At 45.1% G+C, this 22,449-nt stretch overlaps 3 protein-coding genes across 3 annotated transcripts; 2 read left to right on the forward strand and 1 right to left on the reverse strand.

The window, feature by feature from the left end:
- Positions 1 to 2,325: 2,325 nt before the first annotated feature.
- PHALS_10186 (uncharacterized protein) lies at positions 2,326 to 4,446 on the reverse strand (the record flags this gene model as incomplete). The annotated part of the gene is made up of 1 exon (XM_024725565.1): positions 2,326 to 4,446. The coding sequence occupies one exon, from the start codon at positions 4,444 to 4,446 to the stop codon at positions 2,326 to 2,328; it is 2,121 nt and encodes a 706-aa protein (XP_024576330.1).
- A 2,554-nt stretch (positions 4,447 to 7,000) lies between these two features.
- Positions 7,001 to 8,708, forward strand: PHALS_10187 (uncharacterized protein; the record flags this gene model as incomplete). The annotated part of the gene is made up of 3 exons (XM_024725566.1): positions 7,001 to 7,035; positions 7,092 to 7,235; positions 7,310 to 8,708. The coding sequence occupies 3 exons, from the start codon at positions 7,001 to 7,003 to the stop codon at positions 8,706 to 8,708; spliced, it is 1,578 nt and encodes a 525-aa protein (XP_024576331.1).
- Positions 8,709 to 20,879: 12,171 nt separating this feature from the next.
- Positions 20,880 to 22,436, forward strand: PHALS_10188 (uncharacterized protein; the record flags this gene model as incomplete). The annotated part of the gene is made up of 1 exon (XM_024725567.1): positions 20,880 to 22,436. The coding sequence occupies one exon, from the start codon at positions 20,880 to 20,882 to the stop codon at positions 22,434 to 22,436; it is 1,557 nt and encodes a 518-aa protein (XP_024576332.1).
- Between the last annotated feature and the right edge of the window lie 13 nt (positions 22,437 to 22,449).

A 22,449-nucleotide genomic window follows, 5' to 3' on the forward strand; every position in this document is an offset into this window, starting at 1 on the left:
CCCTGTCGTAAATCCCAAAAAATGTTAGCTTGTTAAAAGCACACTAATTTCAGCTCGAAGGTCCCAGGTTGCTCTACTGCGAATATATGAGCCATGCTGACTTTTATTCAAATTATGCTCTGATTTTCGTTCTAAACGTCCGGCGTCGCTCCCTGCGCCAGCATACTTGCATGCATGGGCTTTATGCTCAAACCCAGGACAAAAGGAGCACAAGAAAGCACCTTTTTAATTTATAGGCAAGTATCAAAAGTGCCGCTGCATAAATGTTTCACTTTGAGCAACGGCTGTGCTAAAGATTTCGACTCATCCATCATCAGATTTTACAAGACAGCTTCAGCGATGCAGACGTTTACCAAAGTAACTTGGTCTGTCTTGAATTTCACGCATAGCGTTACACACCCTATACATGACGTTCAGCCAATTTGATAGATAATCACTAAATATTTAATGAAGTGTACCCAGGCCGATAAGTTCTGACCAGATATTTTTGTGGTGGCGTCAAAGGTTCTCAAAGTCTCATAAAAATTATGCTAAATGGGATAAAGCGGGTGTAGGAATGTTCTGCGCTATTCAACGTAAGATCAACAAGTGATAGCAGCTCGCTCCAGCACCGTAGACTTACCGCGCAACGAGACAATTAACATGATCTGTTTGGTCATCTGCTTGAAAGTGACCAGCAGCCGACACACTCACAATGGTTCAAGGCATCTTGAATGATTATTGCATAAAGTTTGCTGTAAGCGCAATTCTCTTTCCAATACAATGGCGACCAGCAAGCCATGTCGGCTAAACAGCTTGTCCATGAGCACCTTGGCTGCACACTCACTGGTCAATTCATTTTAGACAGCAGCGAGGTAAGCCATCTTTAGGCGGCTCACAAAAACGACAATACCGGTGTGACTGTAGACATCTTTTGAAAATCCAATATGTACCTATGAATTGCGAAGACTATGCCAGAGCTGGAAGGCTGGATAAAAGGCGCCGCCACTATAGCAAAGGTTTATCGGCTGATATGTCAGACGATCAATACATGGTTCTTACGGAGCAGTATGATCTTTTTCCTCGCAATGCGCCCGCCCAAGCGATGCCATGAATACTAAATCCTGAAGTTCGATGTTCTTGTTATGAGGCGCCACTACAAGCTGAGCGTCATGTGGGTCAGTGCTATAATCTAGCAAGCCTGGGATGAATAATAGCGGTGCAGGCGCGCAGCCATACGCTTATATAATGAGCTTTGAGCTCTCAAATTTCTTGTTTCCAAAAGCTTTCTGGATCGCAACACATTTTGTATCCCTTCGTCATTTGGTGACTACCCGGCCTTTACCTTACATCAATGTACACACGGCAAAGAAGAATACGCGTCTTGCATTTCACTGTGAGAGTTGTGGTAATGATGTCGCTATGCTCAACGACAAGTGATCAGTATCGATCACAAACGGCTTACAGCCGAGAGGATGCCCTCTGAACTTAACAAAGGCATACTTCACTGCAAACAGATCCTTGTCATGAATAAGGTTGTTCTTCTCTGCAGATTTAGCCAGCTAGACTCAAACGTAATTACGTTGTCAAACCCAACAAATATTCTTGGTGTCAAGCACAGCTTATTCATTTTTGCAGGTAGACAAGAATATTGAACGCGTCCGATGTGCCTCATCAGGCGGTGAAAACCTCTGACGCTTCAAATTTCTTAATGTTGGGGGCACCCTTTTATCAAACAATTGTCCGTGTGTGCCTATATTCGCGCGCGATCTTCTAGCATCAAATCAGTGAATCCACGCGAGCAAATTCCGCATCCAGTCTTTTGGTAGCCAATTCACTGATTTCATCGGGCCCCCCAAAAATCAGAGGCTTGATGCTCGATCATCGCAGAGAATACAGTCTTTTCACGACTCTCTCGTAAAATTGACTCAAGTTCTACCAAGTGCTGAAAATCGAATAAACATCTCCTAAAATATGCCATACCTTTTAGTTACCGATATATCAGTACTAATGAACATTTCGTATAATGGAACCGTATTGTGATTAAAACAATTAACGGCACATACTGTGTAACGGTTTTAGTGAACAAGAATTCAGGACATACCCATGCATTTGGTCCTTGATATGTCGACGTCCTTAAGAAAAGACACCTGATTTGTACTATGTTTCTTGTTTTCGATTGACGAGTCACTTAGGAAAGTTAAAAAGCAAATTTTAATTTCACTAAGAAAAACTACTACCAGTAAGAAGAGATTTTGCAAACATTTAAAGCACTGAAAAAAATGGTCAATAAAGTGATGAGAATTGATTCGACATTAAGACGAAGGTTCAAGACTGTTTGTCGCCTCATCTTTCAGCAAATGACTCGAGGTGCTCGAACAGCTCTTTATCCAGCATCATTCTATCTCTTGAATCCATGACAGCTTTACAATCCTGATAGCTGTTCTCCAAAACAGCCTTCTCAAGCCAACGTAACTGTTTTTCTTCCTGAAGTATCGATCTAAACACGTATACCAAACTTTTTTTGTTCAATGCCTCTCCAAACTTCTTTACCTGTTCTTTTCCCTCCAAAACCGCTCGAAACAAGCTCACACGATCATCATCCTTGATAGCTACTCTAAGAAAAAACACATGATTCATATCCTTCAATAAATTATCGAACACATCCGCCAAATTCTCATCAACCAATGCCCTCCTGTCGTCCAAAAAGCTGTTCGTGTCGTCCAAGATTAATCTGAATTTTTTCAAATGCTCATCATCCTTTACAGCTTCTCTTAGCAATTGCACTTTTGTCTGATCTGTGAAAATCGCTTCGAGCGTCTTCATCGTATCCAATTCCGTACTACTCAACATGTCTTCAACCAATTTCAATCGTCTTGCTGCCTCGAAAGCTTTTCCAAATAACTTAAGATCGACATCACCCGCCAAAGACGCTATGATCAACTTCGCTTTATCATGATCCGTGACCAACATTTGGAGATTATCATTTACATCAGCTTCAATAAGCTTCAGCTTAGCATGACGTTTTCTCAGACCCGATATACGATACCGTGGATGTTTTAATTGCAAAGCCTCTTTGAGTATCTGCACTAAGTACTCGTCTTTGAGCACCTTTTGAAGCAATTCTACGAATTTTTCGTCGTTTAATAGCGCCTCAAATGTTTTCACCATATTCTCATCACCTAATTTCTTCTTATATGCAGCGACATGACTCTTCTCCTTCAAAGACTCTCTGACCAATTTCGCGTGATATTCAGATTGTAATGCAGCTCTAAATAAACGGATTTGATCGTCATTGAGTTGCAACCAATCTATTTCAGACTTGAGGGAAATAATCGTCGATTGAAGTTTCCCATCAAACGAAAAGATATTCATTTGTTCCTCACGATATTTCCCCCTTCGTTGTTCCATATAATTGAAAATTTGTCGCTTCGAAAACTCTGAACTTTTTGCTTCATGCTCAATGTAGTTGAAACGAGTAAATGCAGCGAATTTGAGCCAAAGATCAAATGCTGTGAGGATGGAAAACTTGGAATAATGCGAGTGAAACGACACAAGATCAGGAAAGCTCAACGCGTGCAAGCGATACGCTAGCTCGCGAGTCTTCTCATTACGCAATAAGCCATCCACAAGTCTGTTAATATAATCGTCGATGGAGGTAGGGATGGGTTTGGTCGATTTGATCGGTATAGCTCGATAAGTTCCCAGCCAAGTTATCAAATTACCTCCTTTATGATTTTGCGTTAGTAGTCGAGCAACGTCTTCTGCGACGTCGTCGGCGACGTCGCACACGACGTCATTAACGACTGCAGTTGGAACTTTTGTCACAATGCCTTTTTGGTCATACAATTTGCAGGCGTAGGACAACAGTGGAATGTGTAGCTCAAGCTCGAAGAATTCATTGAGAGATTTGTCCTCGGTATGCACCATCAAAAATGTGAATATCGTTGATAATTTCGTTTGAGATACGAGAAATTGATCTTGTATCTCCACGCGGGTCTCAGGGTTATTAAGCAAGTTGAAGACAGTCGATCCGGCAAGCGATTTCAATTCTTCATCTTTTGACCCGAGAAGTTTCGTAAGGATTTCGAGTAGATTCTGATTTTGTTTTGGATTCCGTTTCTCTATCTCCAGCAGGGCCATCACATTCGCAAAAATGGTCGGCTGGAGTTCAATCTTTGCTTCTTTAGATACCAATTGGGTGTATTGAAATGGCGGCTTTTTAAAAAAAGAAAACATCCTCGCTTCCCCACCAGATGCTACAACGTCGACATTGTCTTGCTCACTATCATCGTAGCTCTCTAACTCTCCTTCAGTAGCGGTCAAGCTACTATTTGTAGGAGGCAGCAAAGCATTCAAATGACCAATGACCACGATGGGATTTTCATGCTGGACTGTACTCGAATTAGACGTGTACGATACACTGACATCAAGCAGTAAAAAAGTCGAAAAGATCGGCACGAACATTGTCAAGAATATTGGACAATGATATCACGAGAGCTAATCGATAAAAGACTGGTATAGGCAGACTGTAGCATTTAAAAACAAAGAAGAATCTGGTGTTACTACAGGGCGCAGACACGACGAATAATTGAAGTACATCTCTATTGATGTACATATTTCTTGAAGTAAGTAAATATAGCAACATCAGCGAATACTTAACATGATAGATGAGTAGTCGACAACCCTCATCTTCTGGTCCACAACGACTTTAATCAGCCGGTGTACCGATCCATAAAAATGATTGGTCCGTCTTGAAATGCAGTTGCAGTAGACCTTTTTACTGTCAAGTTTGATATGTAAAAGGACTTTGTGTCAATAGTGTGCCTTTCCTTAGTTCTATTGATATAATAAGACTACTAAATTAACCTTCTACATGATATGGAGCGCATTATCAGCAAAAGCGTTCGCATTTGGGTTTCGGAGCTTTTCTTCTCACAAATAGATTTCAGCTGCAGCACGAACACTTCAAATAAGCAGCTTCGAGACTCAGTCATGGTGCGTTTCCAGCCACTGTTACTTTTGTATCTATTCTAGCAGCACTGTCTGATAAAAGTATGTCAAGTAATATTTGCACTGGAACTATGTGCTTAAGCTATTTACATGGTTAATGTATTGAAAATGGATTTGAAGCAACTTTTTTTTTATATTAAATATCATTCGCCTGTTTTGAACTGTTTGGTATGTATGTTAAACCGACTAATACTTACATGTGCTACCAAATACCACTGCAAAGTCATTGTAACCTTAAATTCAATACTATACGAAAGTCGGCAATATTTGTTACTGGCTTAAAAAGAGTAATAATCTAGCACGTCTGATCTCTCCCAAAATCCAAGTGTTATTGTAACTTAATCAATCGTACCATATTTGTACGGTTCAAACACACGAGATTACAGAATATGCCCCGGAACGACCTCATATTTGGTTGATACACGCATCAAAATAATGCGACAGACGTATCTTCCTGGTGGTCACGCACACGCAAGATCAAATTAATCAATGCCGTTAATATTTCTCACTCCACGTAGCTTAATTCATGGATACTGCCTGCGAGAAGAAGCTCAGATAAAGTAATAGTACAATGGTAATTAAACTTCCTGACAACTACCTTGGTGACATTTAAGTGTTTCTACACAAGTTTGAAAAAGCTGTTACAGTAAAATAGTACGACATATGTGTAGGTGAATCATGTGGTAAGGCATCTGTAATATTGTGCGCTGGAGTATGAAGAAGGAGATGACGCAGCTTCATCATTCTACACAGCATCTTTCGTATGGAAGGAACGAGATTGACTTTTGGATCCAATTGAGTTATTAACGCAGTCGTCTACACTTTATAAGAAATCCAAGAGTAGGTCTGAGAATTATCGGGGTGACTTCTGTTCTCCTGCGAACATTTATTGCTACCCCAAATTTACGAAAGAAGCAGTATTGATTTACATTTCATTTAGCTCACGAATCTTTTTGGTGAGTCAGCATTGCGAATTCGATGGCGTTATCCATGAAAAATGCACATATGTTTGGTGAACCTACTTACCTGCTACAGAAGTGTGATCGGTCAATTTACAGATGAGGTCAATGCGTTTTTGCCAACCAAGTTGTGGGAAACGATTGGTGTGGCTTCTTACCCACAGCTCTGTATGTAAATTAGATTCGTTCTTATTAGCTGACTGAAATGTGGCTGCCTTATTGGATCTACTTCAATGATTGATATCAGACTGTTCTATTTATCTTGTTCACTCCCCCTTATGGATTTCACCTGAGTTGATCTGGTTCATACTGATTTGCGATTAGTATTTGAAAGAATCTATCAAAAAAAGGTCGCTAGACTCATCACTTTATTTCGAGGCAAGCTCGTGCGTATTATGTCATCGTTGCGTGATGAATAAAGCTTGGCGTTGAACTCGATAGGACTGTCGAGTAGTTACAAGTCTCGTTTTAATAGGACACACCGTTAAATAAAATTATCTTTCCAGCAGTCTTGCACAGAGTTAACATTCCTACTTTCTCAGGCTTAACTGCTATATACAATGCGTTAAGTCCCTTTCAATTTCACAGATTTTGTCCAGGCTGTTCGCATGACGGGAAAAAAAACGAAGATACGTAGAAATCGTTTTGCTCTATTGTCTTCATTTGGCGTAGACGGAACAAACTATTATTCTAAAAAGTTGGGAATTGATGCAAAGATGATGACGCGCAACATCATGTATCAATTAAACTTTCAAAGAAATTACTTGAGTTGAGACAAATTTTGTCGTCACGCAAAATGAGTCTGTAAAGCTTCTCAATCATAACTTCATCCACGTCACGGCTCTCCATTGGTGCACGTCTGCTTCACAATCTGTGATTTATGCCTCATCAAAATTTTTAATTTGTTAATTGGAGCGTGGCGCGCAAAAAATAGAGTGCAGAGAATCCATTGCATCACCATTTCTATGGCTTTCTGTGATGCTTAAAACTGCTCCATGATGAAAATCCTCTTGGGAGAGTCATCTATGTAAATTACACATTTGTTTTATATGGAAAGTATAACTTATTTCTTGTGTGATAAGCTGTGCAATAAAAATGTACCTTTGAAAACTGTTGAAGTGGATATTATCGTCTTCAAAGAATCAAGGGTCATATCGCTAAGCTGGCTATATATCCAGAGAATTTTCTGCCTGTCATTCAAGCATATACATACAACATAGCAGACACCCACCGCACTACGTTGGTGATATTCGATCAACGACAAGACGCGGTACTTCCATTAACGTAAGAAGATTAATTGCACGGGAAATGTTCCGTACGCTCTTGCTGCTAATTGCAGTACTAACTGCTTCGACTAGCGCTCATGAGGACGTGAGTGTCTGTCGCGACGCCACCTACAGCCTTTCAGTGGATGCATCAATGCTCTGTGCAGGTTCAGGCATGCCAACAGGTTTTAGCTGCCCTAAAGCAGGGGATGTGGCAGTGGCCGAGTGTTATACATACCTACCATCGTATATTGATGGTCGCTGTGTGGCACCCGAAGATGCTGTGTGCCAACTCGTGAATGGCAACACATGGGGCTGTGTACTGCCAACCGTGGGGTGCAGTGGCGCTGTGGAGACCAAGTGCGAATCGTGGAACTACAACAGAGAAGATACCGTGGACCTGGATGGCAGCGGATCCTTTGACGGCAATCAAGATTATAACTCAAGCTGGTTTGTACAAACCACTCCGCTGCGCGACTTGTATAAATGCGGTGAAGTACCGACGCCAGCACCCACGCTGCCTGAAGTGATTCCCCCAACGCCAATACCTACACCTCCGGTCACTCCTGCTCCGGTCACGCCTGCGCCGACCACACGTGCTCCAGCCACGCCTGCGCCAACCACCCGTGCTCCAGCCACGCCTGCTCCGACCACACGTCCTCCAGCTACGCCTGCTCCTACCACACGGGCTCCAGCTACGCCTGCTCCTACCACACGTGCTCCAGCCACGCCTGCTCCAACCACACGTGCTCCTACAACGCCTTCTTATGAGCCAACGCCTGCTGCTCCGAAGCCCACGCCTGCTCCTAAGCCCACGCCTGCTCCTGAGCCCACGCCTGCTCCTGAGCCCACGCCTGCTCCTGAGCCCACGCCTGCTCCTGGGCCCACGCCTGCTCCTGAGCCCACGCCTGCTCCTGAGCACACGCCTGCACCTGAACCCACGCCTGCTCCAACCACACGTGCTCCTACAACGCCTTCTTATGAGCCCACGCCTGCTCCTTTCACTATTTCACCTACTCCAGAACCTACGCCACCTGCTACTACGCCGGAACCATTTACCAACACGACTGGGACGCCATATGCAACACCGCCTGCTCCAAAAGGTAATAGCTCAGTGGACGTTAGTGTAGGCGATTATGTGGGTGGTGACGAGAATGAGCTGCAAAACGGCGTTGGTAGCGTTGGTGACTACGACGTCATTCCGACAAGCACTTTGACGACCAAGTTATCGTCTAGCACCGAAAGAAATGCAGTAGGGCTTGATGGTGTTGCAATCTCCGGTATCGTAGCCGTTGCAGCTGTCGTGGCAGTGATTGCTGTCGTTTACCTAAAAAAACACAGAGACGCAACCATGCGTGAACGTGGAGCGAGCACTGACTATGGAATGGCATCAACCCCACCTAATGCACATATGCTGCCTATACCCATCATGTCTCCTGGAAGCTATCGAGGAGGCTACACGCCGCGAAATGGATTGAGTCATCAAGACTGAAATTCATTTATATGGCCGTGAACTACTAAGCTATTCCATGTTCTGTATGACAAACGTACTGTGATATTTCCCGAATAATTCGTACCAAACAGACAAATGAATTTTACAAAAAGTTATTGTAGAATGGTTGAGGACATGTTATCAATATAAAGCAAATAGCGTATTCATCACATTAGCACTCTGAATTGATACCATGTTTAGTTTCTTGAACATTTTTAAAAGCGGTAAAACATCCTCATAGCTCGCAGGGATTTAGAAGCGGTCAATACGTGAGGTGTACTGATCCAATCAAAATAAGTTTTGATACACAAGAATCCTCAGCGCACAAAGTTGAGAGCTCATGGGGTATGTCAAGTAGTCAGCGAGCCGATGATATGTCCTTGACCTTGGTCAATGTGCTTGCGAATAGAGTGAGCACGCAATTCGATATGATTCGATCGTGGAGTGCAAACACGGTTGGTCGCAATGCTGAATGCTGACCACTTGGATCGTCGACAGTCACTCCAATCTTATGCAATAAAGGAGCGACCCTTTGTGTTGCACGAACGAAGGACAGGTAATCGGCCTCGGCGGACCCCTTGCTTGGTGTTTGCTCTTACAAATCAGTGGCCCTTCGTTTATAGAAAAACACGTCGCAATGTCCTCTCCCTCAATAGCTCGAATCCGCACGGCACTTAGAGAAATCATGACGGAGCGCATCGTCTTGAAACATACATTTGCTGCCTGCTTGGGTGTACTAGTGTTCGCAACCGGAGTTCATGTATCACTGTAGGGGTTCAAAAATCATTGTGCCGTCAGGTTTTACCACATTCATAGCATTTGAGGTTATTCACCCACTTGTGATCGAACATTTTCATTTCCTTGGAGCGATCAGCAAGGTCTTTTATATGTTTGCAAACATGGGCTTTCAGTTCGTTGCCATCGCCTTGTATCATCTCAAAGCGTCGTTAGAGGCTCAGTGACGGCAAGTGTGATTTTGCTCTTGTCCTCTGTTCGGTAGAGGTAGTCGCATTAGTATTTTTATCGCAGACACCACCACCGAGTCGCATTACGAATTGTTCACGGATACCGAGCGAGCTCTGACTGATACAAAATAGCTCGATTCATCACAAGAACCGTGTCGATCAGCACCATTAATTCGCAACACACTGATGATGACTAGGTTTGGGAGCGATAGTTATCCTGTTGCCATTAGAGGGTAGCAGTGCAGTTATCAAAGGTAAACGGCATATCGTAAATAGCATCAGTATTCTCTCGCGATACCTAAGCCAGTGACGCCATCGTATCACGTCAGATATCCGGACGAGTAGAACGATTGACGAAGTGATCCTTAGCATAATATGCTTCCAAATCTCTTTTTTACACGTGTGTCGTCACTCCAGTGTTCTCCGCTTCGACGACTAAAAACGTTCGACCTTTTAAAGCTCCAAACGATTGCTCCTACTTCTAACAGGTTGCTAGCCTCGACACCATGATCTCTGCTCATGATGCCACTAATTAGGTCTCGAAAGAATAGGGGACAACTACGCGGCATCCATCCGCTATATGCGTGGCTAGTTTCTAGCCGAGTTGACATGACACGTGGTGAGCCGCGTGTCGTGTTCACTTTGCGCTTATTCTCGCGCCAGGAAAGACTACGTCAAGTCGGATAAAATGCCTTTAAGCCCTCACATTAATATCATTATGTGCACAACGGCCAGGAAGCGTGGGTGGCATGGATGCACTAACTGACGATATACTGCGGCTCGCAAAAGGCTGAACGCAAATTTTGAAGCGCCAGCACTTCGGCTTAGCGATGGTGAAAGGCACCAACGGCTCGAATCACATCATTACTCTCACCATCAGTAGCAAGCTTAACGGCTTTGACGGCTAATAAATACGTTTGCGATCAATGGAACGCTGGCAACAGCTGCGATAACGTATCAACAACGCAATTGCGCTAATAGACGTCCTAAAGTTTTTTGCAAACATCCATTTTTTGGTAATATGCAAGCTCATTGCTTATAGAAAGCTAAGCTAAGGTTACCGATCATACGTTCTTTACAAGAACCAGTACGAGTGTAGCGAATCGCAATCCACTACCTCCAAGAGTGCTTAAATCCTTAACTAAGGTAAAGAGGATCTTCCGTTCAAAATGACACTGTATTTAATTGTTTTAGTTGCGGTAGAGCCGCCAATGTCTAAAACCTTAGCTTTTACTGATTAACATAGTAATATCGAACTCATGTTGTAAAACCTAATCAATATGCATTTCTACTGCAATCCTGCCACATAAGTGGCTTCATGTTACGGTGAATTCATACCATTGTGTGATTGCATCAGCTTGTGTAATCCACACTTATGTACGGTTACCATCTTATGTGATAAGCCCTTTCATTCAAGGAGGCGTGAGACCCCGTTATACTTTACTCCATCAAAATTGTAAATATCCACAAATCCCATTTAACTGTCGCCTCGTACGAGGCTCACGTGTCTGAGACACCGTTACGTCCTTAGGAGCATCTTTGAACGTTCTCCGCTCTATGATCCCTGTGTCTATGACACGCAAAACACCCAGCTTAGCTGGTCCCAAGGGCGCCCGCGGGCAAATCCATTCTTCTTCTTCTGCACAAGGTGCATCTCCAGACAGTACGTACGGGAAGCACATCCTACACCCTCGGCAATCGAACGCCAGACTCCGCGCCCACCCCGGGCGAGGGATTTCCTCGTCATGAATTTGAAGGAAGTCGACTACGCCTCTCCCCGCATGGGAAGTCGATAAGGATGAGGTGCGTCAACGGCGCGACGTGAGCCTAGCTCACACTTTGCGGACATCGTGTCCGATCCCCAACCTCTCGACTCTCGGGGACAGTGGTATTACTACTAATCGCCTCGGTGAAACACAGGAGAAATAGTTGAAGGCTGCCCACAAGGCAGCTCTCATGCGCTCGTATCCACGTTTGGTCCACGACATTCGTGTGGAAAACGACTTCTATTCGGCGGATCCCGCTACTGAAGCGAAAGACGCGACCACTCGATCGTTAGGCATCTACGTAGTCGGACCCCCGGCCGCTACACAAGCTGAGCTTGACCAGCGGAAAGCTCTCCGAGCTCGCTTCTTAGTACCTCAAAAAAATCAATGGATCGGTACGCGATCGACTTTGCTCAAAGGGAGGGTCCCTTCTGTACCCGTAATGCGAACTATTCCTGCGGTGCTCACACCAGACGAAATTGCTGCAGATGATGAGAAGCTCTTTGCGCGATGGGTGCAGCGGAACTGGAAACGTTTCTTGCTCTTTACCTTTCGGCGGAGCTAAAAGGAAGTGGACATGCGCGCTGAGCGCCTGAGTTTGCCAAACCCAAGGCCCAACGCGTTCTTTCTGCGTGCTTTTGCTCTGCGAAACATGGAATCATTCGTCACGCTCCCGCGGGCTTAGTGGTTTCTCACACGGCTGAGTCTACGATCACAGCAGCTCAAGGTCGTAGCTTTAGATGCGACGCCACCATTCTCGTCGAGAAGAGTCAGCGGCGGACGATGACGTCTTGGTTTGATCGCCGTCCGGTGACTCGGATTGCTCTTCGAGCGTTGAAGGATAATGTCCTTCGTCATCGGCACTCTGACGAGCATCTTTCCGAGGTCACCGACCGCTGTGCGGTAGACGTCGTGAGTCTGGATTACTTTGTGCACCGACTGCCTCACTTTGGGTGTTATCGAGCTCTGTTGGAGCGGCTCCTAGCTGTCGAGTTGGCGAACACGTCACTTCGTGTGAGAATGGAGCGCCTTGTACGAAATTGTTGCACTCCGTGATCAGAATCGGTTGCTGGCCCAGCTTCTGGGTGGCCGAGCGCCGCCATGGCGCCAACGCTTCCGCGATCACTTGTGCCGGATCCCGGTATGGATTAAGCATGACCACATATAACACCAGGTGGGTGCGCATCCTTCAGCGTATAAGCAAGGCCTCGCTTGGCCACGACCATAAAATGTCCAATGAACCGTGCATGGAGCTATGTCTTAATGACAGCAGATACTGCATGTGAAGAGAATTATTATCATTTGGTGTCTGGCCTCAAAGTTTTTCACATTTCTTCTGCTTTTTCCATCTGCATATTCTTTCTGCATATCTTGGCATTCATCCATCGCATCGCGAACGTGTCGTTGGACACTCAGTCTGGTAAACAGAAAGTCATCGACTTATTTACGGACAGTGAGAAAGCTGACATCGGCTAGCCGCTTGGCTACTCATCCCTACAAAGTCCTGAGCCAGGAAATGACGGTGTCATCGGGATGCGAGGATTAACAAGCCCGTTCACAAAACGGCGTGTAGCCGAAGAATAAATACACCGCATTAATCAAAGCAAGCTCTACGAGTGGTAACATTGCGTTCCAACGCTTCGGCATCTCAGCGCAGGTGCTGCGAAGAACGTCTTCAACGACGCAATTCACGCGCTCAGTCTAACCATCAGTCTGCGGATGGTCCGCTGTTGACATAGTCAGCTTGTTGCCCAGCACCCTGGCCAAAACTTCCCAAGTGAAGGTTGGGTCTCTATCGAAGACAATTAACTCCGCGAGTCCATGTTTTTGCAAGACACAATCGACAAACAGCGTCGAAGTACCCACACCGTTGATGGTGTCGGACACTACCGCGAGATGAACCATTTTGCTCAAATGGCCCACACAGACCACCACATCCGTGTTGCCCGCCGAGTCCTTCGGCAGGCCAAACACAAAGTTCAAATTCATGGACTGCCAACACATGGAGATATCGGTAAACTTACCAGCGGCGCCGCCGCATTCGGATAGTGTTTCACCCTCTGACACGTCTCATAGGTGCGCAAATAGGTGCTCGTCCATTTGTACAACTTGCGCCACCAGTATAGCGGCTCACCGAGCCTTACGTCTTCTCACGACCGAGATAACCATGGCGTGGGCTGTTGTGGGTATCATATAGGATACGGTACTTTAAATCGTCATCGTGAGGAGCCACGATTCGTGGCGTATCCGTCGAATCGTTGCTAGAGTACAGCAAACCCTTATGCAGCGAATATCGGTGTAACCGTGCGCACAATCGCGCTGACATTTTCTTGCTTTTGAGTTTCAAATATTTTTGCCTCTGAAAGCCTGTAGCAGCGCTACACACATACTTTCGCCCGCGTATGCGGCACGGATCAAATCCGTCACTGACGACGTCACCGTCGTGGCATGGGCAAGCTCATAGTCTGGCCGTGACAATGCATTAGCCAAAGCATTCTGTTTTTATAGCTAAAACTGGAGTGCCACCTGGTCAATCTCTGCGAGGGGTGAGGCAGCTAAGCCGCAGTGCGTAATGACGCATGGTATGTGTACATCACAAACGGCTTCGAGCTAATCAGGTGCACCCTCAACTTGATAAGCGCATACTTCATAGCAAGTAATTCCTTGTCGTGAACCGGGGAGTCTCCCCCCGCATCCTTAAGCTGGCGAGATTCAAGCGCGATCACCCGATCTCGCCGCTCGGCATCTGCTTGCAGCAGTGCGCAGTCAATGGCGAAGTCCGAAGCATCACAGCAGAAACTAAAATGGTGGTCAGAGTCTGCGAGCGCCAGTATTGGAGCATGAAGGAGACTGTCTTTGGCCCTGTCAAGAGCCTCTTGATGATTGGTTCCCCAACACCATTCCATATCCATCTTTAGGAGATTCGATAATGGCCGTGCCATTTCCGCATGATTTGCGCTATACTTGTGCAAGTAGTCGGCGCGACCAAGCAAACAGCGCAAGTCCTTTTGGTTCACTGGAACCGGCCAGTCCACAATGGCCTTGACCTTAGCAGGATCCGCTCGAAGGCCGCCAATTAAACACTCTTAAACTGGACTTTATTCCGCGCCGATGCTGCACTTATCGGCAATTGGCCACAGCTTGTTCGTGCGCATGCGCTTGAGCACCGCTCTCAAATTAACGATGTGGTTTTCTTTTCTGTTCTTCCGTGCCTCATACCACTGTAGACGAAGATGGCGTCGAAGTGTGTTTGTGCATACGCCCAGTGGGGCCTAAAAAAATTGCGTTGCAAGACGATTAAATGATGCCGGTGCGTTTGTCAGCTCTTGGGACATCACAAGCCACTCCAAAAGCATCTCGCTCAAAGTACTCATCGCTGTTAGTGGAATAGCACTCGCTCTCATGAGCAATTGGTAATAACTATCGACCAAATCGAGTGAACTGTACTTTATACAGCCAGCAATATTGTTCTGAAGAACATCTTTATTAGATTTCGGCGTCTATGGTGGCGTTGACCTAATTTTAAGCTTAAACATACACCACTTGCCGTTCAGCTTCCAAACACAAAATGTGGCTGTCGAATGGGGAGACTTGCTCTCACGTACTATTACTGTCTCGTGCTTCGCACGGAAAAAGGCGGCAATGATGTCACACTGCTCCTTTGGCAGGGGTCATTAGCGCGTTATGCAATAATTGGATTCCGGAACCAGGTCAATCTCATGACGCACACCTCGCTCCGGAGGTAGGACCGACGGTGGGTCTTTGGAGACGACGTCTTGAAGTTCCTTTACCAAAGAATAGTATGGATCGGAAGGATCCTTCAGGTTCGACGATCCACCTCGTGCGATCAATACTCCCTTAGTGTCCCCCAGAACAGCTTATGATTCTACTCAGTTGGTTGTATAATGACCACCTCAGCTAAATTGCCTGGAAATTGTCTTCAAGGCACCAGCAAACTCTTCAGAGGACATCTCGTCCAGCTCAAGAAGAGCATCCACCGCGGGAATAGCCTCGAGGGTGTCGTCGTCGTCTTCCTCTCCCGCGGAATATCGTCGGTGTTTCAAAGTACATACAATGAACATGTAAAAGCGTATCATGGTGAGCTTACATGCTCTATTTTTGTACAAAGATCAGACGTACAAAAAGGTACTAAATTTGATGAGACCGTTTGGACTCCGTGGAGAAAGGATCCTAAGACACGTAGGCAGTAAGCTCCACCTTGAGCACAACAAAAGCTTTATTATTGAGCATTATAATTAGGTTTAGCTCTATTTAGACGTCACTTTTCAAATATCGGTTCCAGAGGCTGTAAATTAGCGCACAAGTATATCACCAAGATCAGGAGGCGTCATGAGTTTGACCTAGTAGTGGGAGCCAACTACTGCGCCACAAGTCAATAGCTCTTATAAAAACGGCAGTGTGCTCGCTAAGATGCCTTTTCGTACGAAGCGTGAAGCGGGCTTGACAAAAGAGAGTAATTTGCCCTACTCGGCGTCGACTTTCGGTGTCAGAAGTGTTTATGGCAAGTGGCGAGGCATGCATTCCTATAATCAACTATCTGCAGCTACTATTCCGGCTTAATATCCAATTCCTGGAAAAGCCAGCTGCACATTTTTGAAGTGATTTTATCCCGGTTATTATATACTATCAACTGCTCTTCATGAATCTTGACCACCCCTCTCGCTACAGTGAGTGTTTCAGGCGGGATGCTTTGATAACGATTGGCTATGTATGGGTTGATCAACAAACCGAGACGCTAAATTTTCTGGTGAGATAGCTCTAGAGGTTACATATTAGCTATGCACAAACCGATGCCAACGATATATTTATCCACACTCGTGCAGAGCACGAAAACTGTAATGTGGTAAGCAACATTGGATACCTGCGGGCAATACTTGAGTATAGGCGCTCAAGCAGATTGTTCGCTGATTAAGCAAGCATCGCTTTGGCACCATCTATACCCCCTTTTCGCTGCTTCATTAAAAGCATGGTCTTTTAGATCCAACAATGATCAAGGTCGTCTTAGACTGCTCAAAGACTCTTCTTGAGAATGCAGAGCGTCAAAACGCTAGACGAACTACGTCACGGTTTTCTTCGAAGAACGATAATGAATCTGTACGTTCGTTGAGAATGACCATCCAATTCCTCATGCTTTGCGCTGTGCAAGTGTCTTCATCAGTGCACTCACCAGTGATCTCATGTCTGTATGAAGCATCTGCAATGCCTCTGCATACTGTAGACTGTATCGACAGTCTGAATAAATATACGACCCCCTTCCGAGGTGCTAGGACTTTCCACAGCTCCCCAGAAGCCAGGATTGTGGTGTTGACAACAACCTTGAGCTGTGGGTTCCATTTATTCCCGCGGGTCTCTCTTCCTTTTGACCTTGGCTCCACTGCCCCAAGTCTCTACAAGATACTATCAGTTTATCCCAGTGGAAGCAAGGCGGTCTACTAGGACTCAACTATTTTCACCCAAGGGGTTTGCTGAGCCACCCTGCATAGAAGCCCAGTCGTTTGTACCTCTTGGCCAGGAAGGAGTGGACATGCAAGTGGCAGATGTTTTGTGTCCAAACAAATACAGCATTTGCAAGCACCACGATGTAATGCGGTATCGGGGTATGACTTTCTTCCTCATCAGGATAGCTGAGGCCTATCGGCAGCGGTGTATTCATAAATCGTTTACTTCCAGAGCTTTTATCCGCCCACACGGCACGTAAGCAGTACTCTTTGTTTTGACGCGGGGGCTTCCGCGTCATCGTAAACAGTAAGAAAGACGCGAAAGATCTCGTTGCACGCCACTATTTTACTTATCCACATTGTCACAACACGCGTTTTTGCGCTTAGACTCCTGATCGGGAGACCACCAGCGCAAGGTTGGCGCTCCGTCAAGTGCAGGGTCAACTTTAGGGCCATCCCAATTCTTCCCACCCTAGAATATATTCTTTCTGTCCTTAATCTTGAACAACTGCGCGCTTAATGGTGACATTATTCATGGCGTCATATAGTGACTTATCCTTGACAACAACTTGCAAAAGTATATATTATGTTATGCCGAAAAGGCACGGCTCCTCACCGATTCAACGCGTCGTCGGTTTGAGTCTCGCCAGGTCAACGCTACAAAATAGTTTATTATGACAACAACTTGCTTAGTAATACCTTTTGTAAACTTCAGAGTTTACTGGCGTCTCTAAGCATTTTGTGGTCTGCAGATATTGCACTTCGATGCGCACATCGATGGAATCTCTCACAAAGAACAACGACTTTTCATAATTTATCCGGAGATAAGTTTGGATAAGCCGGTCTACTTAATGCGGTGGCGAGCATATCAATGGGTTGAAGCCTTGCCGCATATATTGACGCCTTCATCGACAGAATGTTGTCAGTCCGTCAGTATGAACGGGATTTCTGGTCGTCCAAGCGCTCGGTAATTCATAATTAATTGTCTTTGTGGGCTGTCTGATCAAGACAAATTATCTCGCCGCTAACACAATTTTTAGATAAAACACATCCTCGACAAGGATGCTCGCAGCATAAGTTACCAACGACAATTTTGTTTAAAACGAGATCAAACTTCCAAAAAATATTTGACAAAACTTTGATAATCAAATTGGATATATACACTGCTGGCCATCCACAGATGGATGGTCATACGGAACGCGTCAATCGTGCCGTAAAGGATGATTTCCGAACTACATAATCGGAGTGACCGCTGCTCAAGAGGAAAACGTATTCACTTTTGTAGAAATATGTACTTTTTTAATAATGCAGAACATGTCTTCACAATTCTGCTAGGTTTTATCCGTACCGTAATCCTTTGGCACCGCCTCGGAGTGACTTTAGTCTAAAGTTTGTCGATGTGATTTAAATCGCTACCGTAATATAATTACATATTTTAGTTTATCAGATTAACCGTAATGCGCCAAGCGTGCGACATAAGAAAATGAGCCGAAATATACAAAAGCAACATGACGATGTCAGAGATAGATTGTTCCCTCATGAAAAGCGAGTGACTCGAACGGATTTCTAAGCCGCGTTAGCTTACGCACGCACGGAATGTATGCAGTCAAGTTGCTGCATTGAGCCGTTTAGAGTCGTAGTCAGAAATGAATTGAGCTACTCCACTACTCCATTAACGAGATTTCGAACGCATCATGCGCTCAACGTGGTTCATTGGATCCTTTCCATGATCCCGCGCTCGTGATGTAAAGCCTTCTGTGATTTCAAGAAAACTTAACATCCTCCTACAACTACGCTATCTTTACTTTGAGACAGCATGAAGGGTTTTAGAGGGCATCGGAAGCGTGACTAATTACACACGCGTTGACTACATGAGAAAGTTGCTGTGTCACCATAATCGAGAGAGTGCTCGGGTGTGCTGGCCGCATGATGGTCTTCCTCCAGCGGCACTGGTTGCTGAGCAATAGGTACCCACTTCCTAGTCAAACGGATTGCAAGCCAGCATTTTCACCGTGCCAGTAAAAATTATCTACTAAAAGTGAATGAATACCTTCCCTTCAAGTAAACATAAAAATACATAGGCCCATATCCCTAAGCTCATCCCGACGCCGTTGCCACTTATGACTTGGCGCATCGTCGGCCAGAGAGATCTTCAGGAGAAAAGACAGGGTCATCCACTGCAACGCGCTTTCCTAATGCTAGTTTGATATATGGTCACTCGCTCTTACGTCTGCCATACAAAAATGGACAACAAAGAATAGAGATGACCAGAGTCTGTATAACGGGGTTACACGTACCCTTGTCTAAAGGAGGAGAAGCACAAGATTATGCGGCCGTACAGGTGTGGATTACACAAGTTAGTGTAATCACACAGTGGTGTGGCTACACCGTAACAAGAAGCCACTACGTGACATGATTGCCAGGAGTGATGAATACTACTATATTGGTGAATTTAGCTTAACTTTCTTCAAGCAAAGAGCTTCGACAGCCCCTCTGTAGTCCGCTTCAACGTAGACGTCATGCCCTGTACTTTGCAAGGTCTAGCACTAGACGACGCACTCACCTGACGTCTGTTTTATCGAATGTGAGCTGTAAAGATATCAAGCGACGTGCCTCATTCACCGAGCGCGCATATTACTTACGATTCTTTCAATATTTTTGAGCTTAGTACCAAATGTTGGATTCACAGAAAATTACAAATTTGCGTAATCGCTGTCACTGTAGACGCAAGCGTTCCTCTTGAGATCGATTGACCTGCGGGGTCGAATTTCGCGCTCGAGTATACGTTTTGAAGACTTTGTTCGTGCAGAAAGTCTACATGCTTTGGAGAGTTAGAGTTAGATTGCGTCGCAGCCAGTGACTTCCGATGGCACGAAGCACGACGTGGTTTAGGCTGCAAAAAGTGTTGGTTGCGCTTTCATGCGGGTGAGCTTCGCTCAATGATCCAGGTCTGGCTAATTAGTGATGAGCCATGTCTCGTCGTGAAATTCGCGGCACGGTATTGGGATAGGTTCCGCAACAGAGAAAAGGTACGAAGCGCGCGAACTAGCAGACACAAATCGAGGCAAAAGGAGCTCATCTTCTTCAGTAAGCAGTACTTCAATACCTTTCTCAGTGAAGACGAAGATGGCGGTTGGGGCTTGAAGAGTCACTAAGACCGCTTTGATCGAGGAAATACTCACGGTTCTTTAAGATATAACTTTTACGTCGTCGACCAAGGACCGCTCCTCTCTCAAGAGCTCTTCATGCCATGATAGTTCGCTCCTCCGATGCGGATGATGCTCAGAAGAGAAGATACCAGTGCAATCTGAGAGCAGTGCGTGCTCGTTGAGCGTCTACATTTGCACAATGTATCACAATGACAACATAAGTATGAGACTCTTGGTTGTCCACAACTTTGTATGGGGTAACAGTGTAAGTCCTGAATTATGGTGTACGTAGAGAATACACTTTTGTTCAAGCTCAGAAAAACCACTTATCCATGTCTCCGATGTGTGGTTACAATTATATGCTTCCTTTATTACTTCTAGATGACACACACTGTGCGTCACGTCAGAAGAATTTTTGGTGCTATCCACAAATTCTTCCATCTGGCATCACACTTGGCCGATTGCTGTATCAGTAACCCATTTATGGTCAACACCAAAAGACATCCACAATGAGGCAGAGAAGCTACACCTTACCTCCCTTTATATAATATCAATTAATAAGGTATCACAATTTCTATTCCATAAAGCAGCCGCGTAGAAAGTTATAGAGCAAAAAGAAGTAAAATGCAAGTTGCTCTAAAAATTTATGCAGGAACTTCTACCGTTTCCAATTAATAAAAAAAATCCTGTACAAGAACAATGGCTTCTTTAACTATTAATTCATGGGATTCTCAGAGGACCAACTGCTTGAATATCGTCACATCGTTCAAAAGCGACTAATGGACTCACAACCAGAAGAGCAGCCTTTGAAACACATATAGTGTCCTAAGTTATGGGGTGCAGCCAGTCCAAATCCATCGACGTTGAAATTCCAGTCGCTACTGTCAGTGTGAAGACTACAGAGTCAAAAGCTGTAGTCAATGAAGAACCCAAAGTTTCTGAGAATCAACTGAAAATGGAGGAAGAAGATCATCTGGATGAAGCACCAAAAACGCTTGAGCCTGTCTCACTTGGAAGAAACAAAATGACGCCTGCTACAAAGGAACAGACACCCAATTCGTCCGCTGTCGACGTTCCCGATAGTGTACGCGCCAACTTTTCATCATTCAGTATTTCATTTATTGATCCGACGGTGAGTGCACCAACAAGTGTCTCGACAGAGCCCAATGTGGCGTCCATGAGGGTGGCAGTGATCTCTGAAACGGAGTCGATATTTGACACTCAATCTGCATCAATGGAAGTGAAGAACGTCGAATCAAAAGAGAATGTGGAAAAGTCTAGTGTTGATGAAATTGCTGTCGACAGTGTCATTTTTGAGCCGATTGTTGAAAAGGATGTCGAGGTAGAAATGGATGTGGAGAAGACTGTTGAACTTAATGTTGAAAAGATTGATGAGTCGGAGGTGAAGGAGAATTTCACCGAGAAAGTCGAAGAGACTGACGCTGTTGAAGAAAAGATTGCAAACGAAATTGTTGAAAGTATATGCGAGAATGAATCCATGAAGACTGAAGATGTTAATATCCCACCTATCGTTGTGGAGGATGAATCAGCTTTGAAGGTGAATGAGGTTGTCGACGCGATTAAAGAGGAAACAGCGACGAGCGAGCCATGCAATTATATCTTAAAAGCTGAGGATTCCGATCTGGTGACAACTGAGGTGGCTGAGAAGCCAGCGCCAAATAATGGCGAGGATGTCACGATGGTGAAGGCTTCTGCTGCATTGGATTTCGTTGAAGACGTTGGAGAGGAGGCGGCGGTCGACGTAGAGACTGATTCCATTCCTACTGACATTATCGCAGTAGAAGAAAATGCTGTTACGATCGAAGAGAGTGCGGAGAATGCTAATTCTTTTGTGAACGAGGCTGTTGAGCAATCAGCTGAAAAAGAGATTGTTGAACAAATCATTGCGGCGATTGTGAAAGAGCAGGTCGACGCGGCTATTTTGAAGGCAACAGAACAACATCTTAACGTGAAGACTGTTGTGGCCGTGGAAAAGACTGAGCTCAAAGTGGAACAGGCAGAGAAGGAGGCAATTGTTGACGATAAAAGTGAGCAGGTCGGGAGTGCAGAGAATAAAGACTTAGCCGAACTCACACTTGTTGAGCAGAAGGATTCGGACATCGATGAAGAAATCACTGAGTCGATTGCAGAATCTTTGAAGGAGGCTATTTCCACTGACAACCATACCGAAGTGGCAACGGTGTCGACTTCTACGGAAGAAAACGAATCTGATTGTAGCACATTGTCGGGAGACGAGGCTGAGATAAAGCAACGTCACGATGCTGAAGTATCTACGATTCTAAGCGTTGTAAATACAAAGAAATCGATGGAGCGGGAGGAAAAGGAGATTGCGGCTAGTATCACACCAACGACGTCGAACGAAATCTGAACCAAAGTTAGCG

The sequence above is a fragment of the Plasmopara halstedii genome (assembly GCF_900000015.1).
Source record: "Plasmopara halstedii genome assembly, contig: Scaffold_444, whole genome shotgun sequence".
Classification (NCBI taxonomy): domain Eukaryota; phylum Oomycota; class Peronosporomycetes; order Peronosporales; family Peronosporaceae; genus Plasmopara; species Plasmopara halstedii.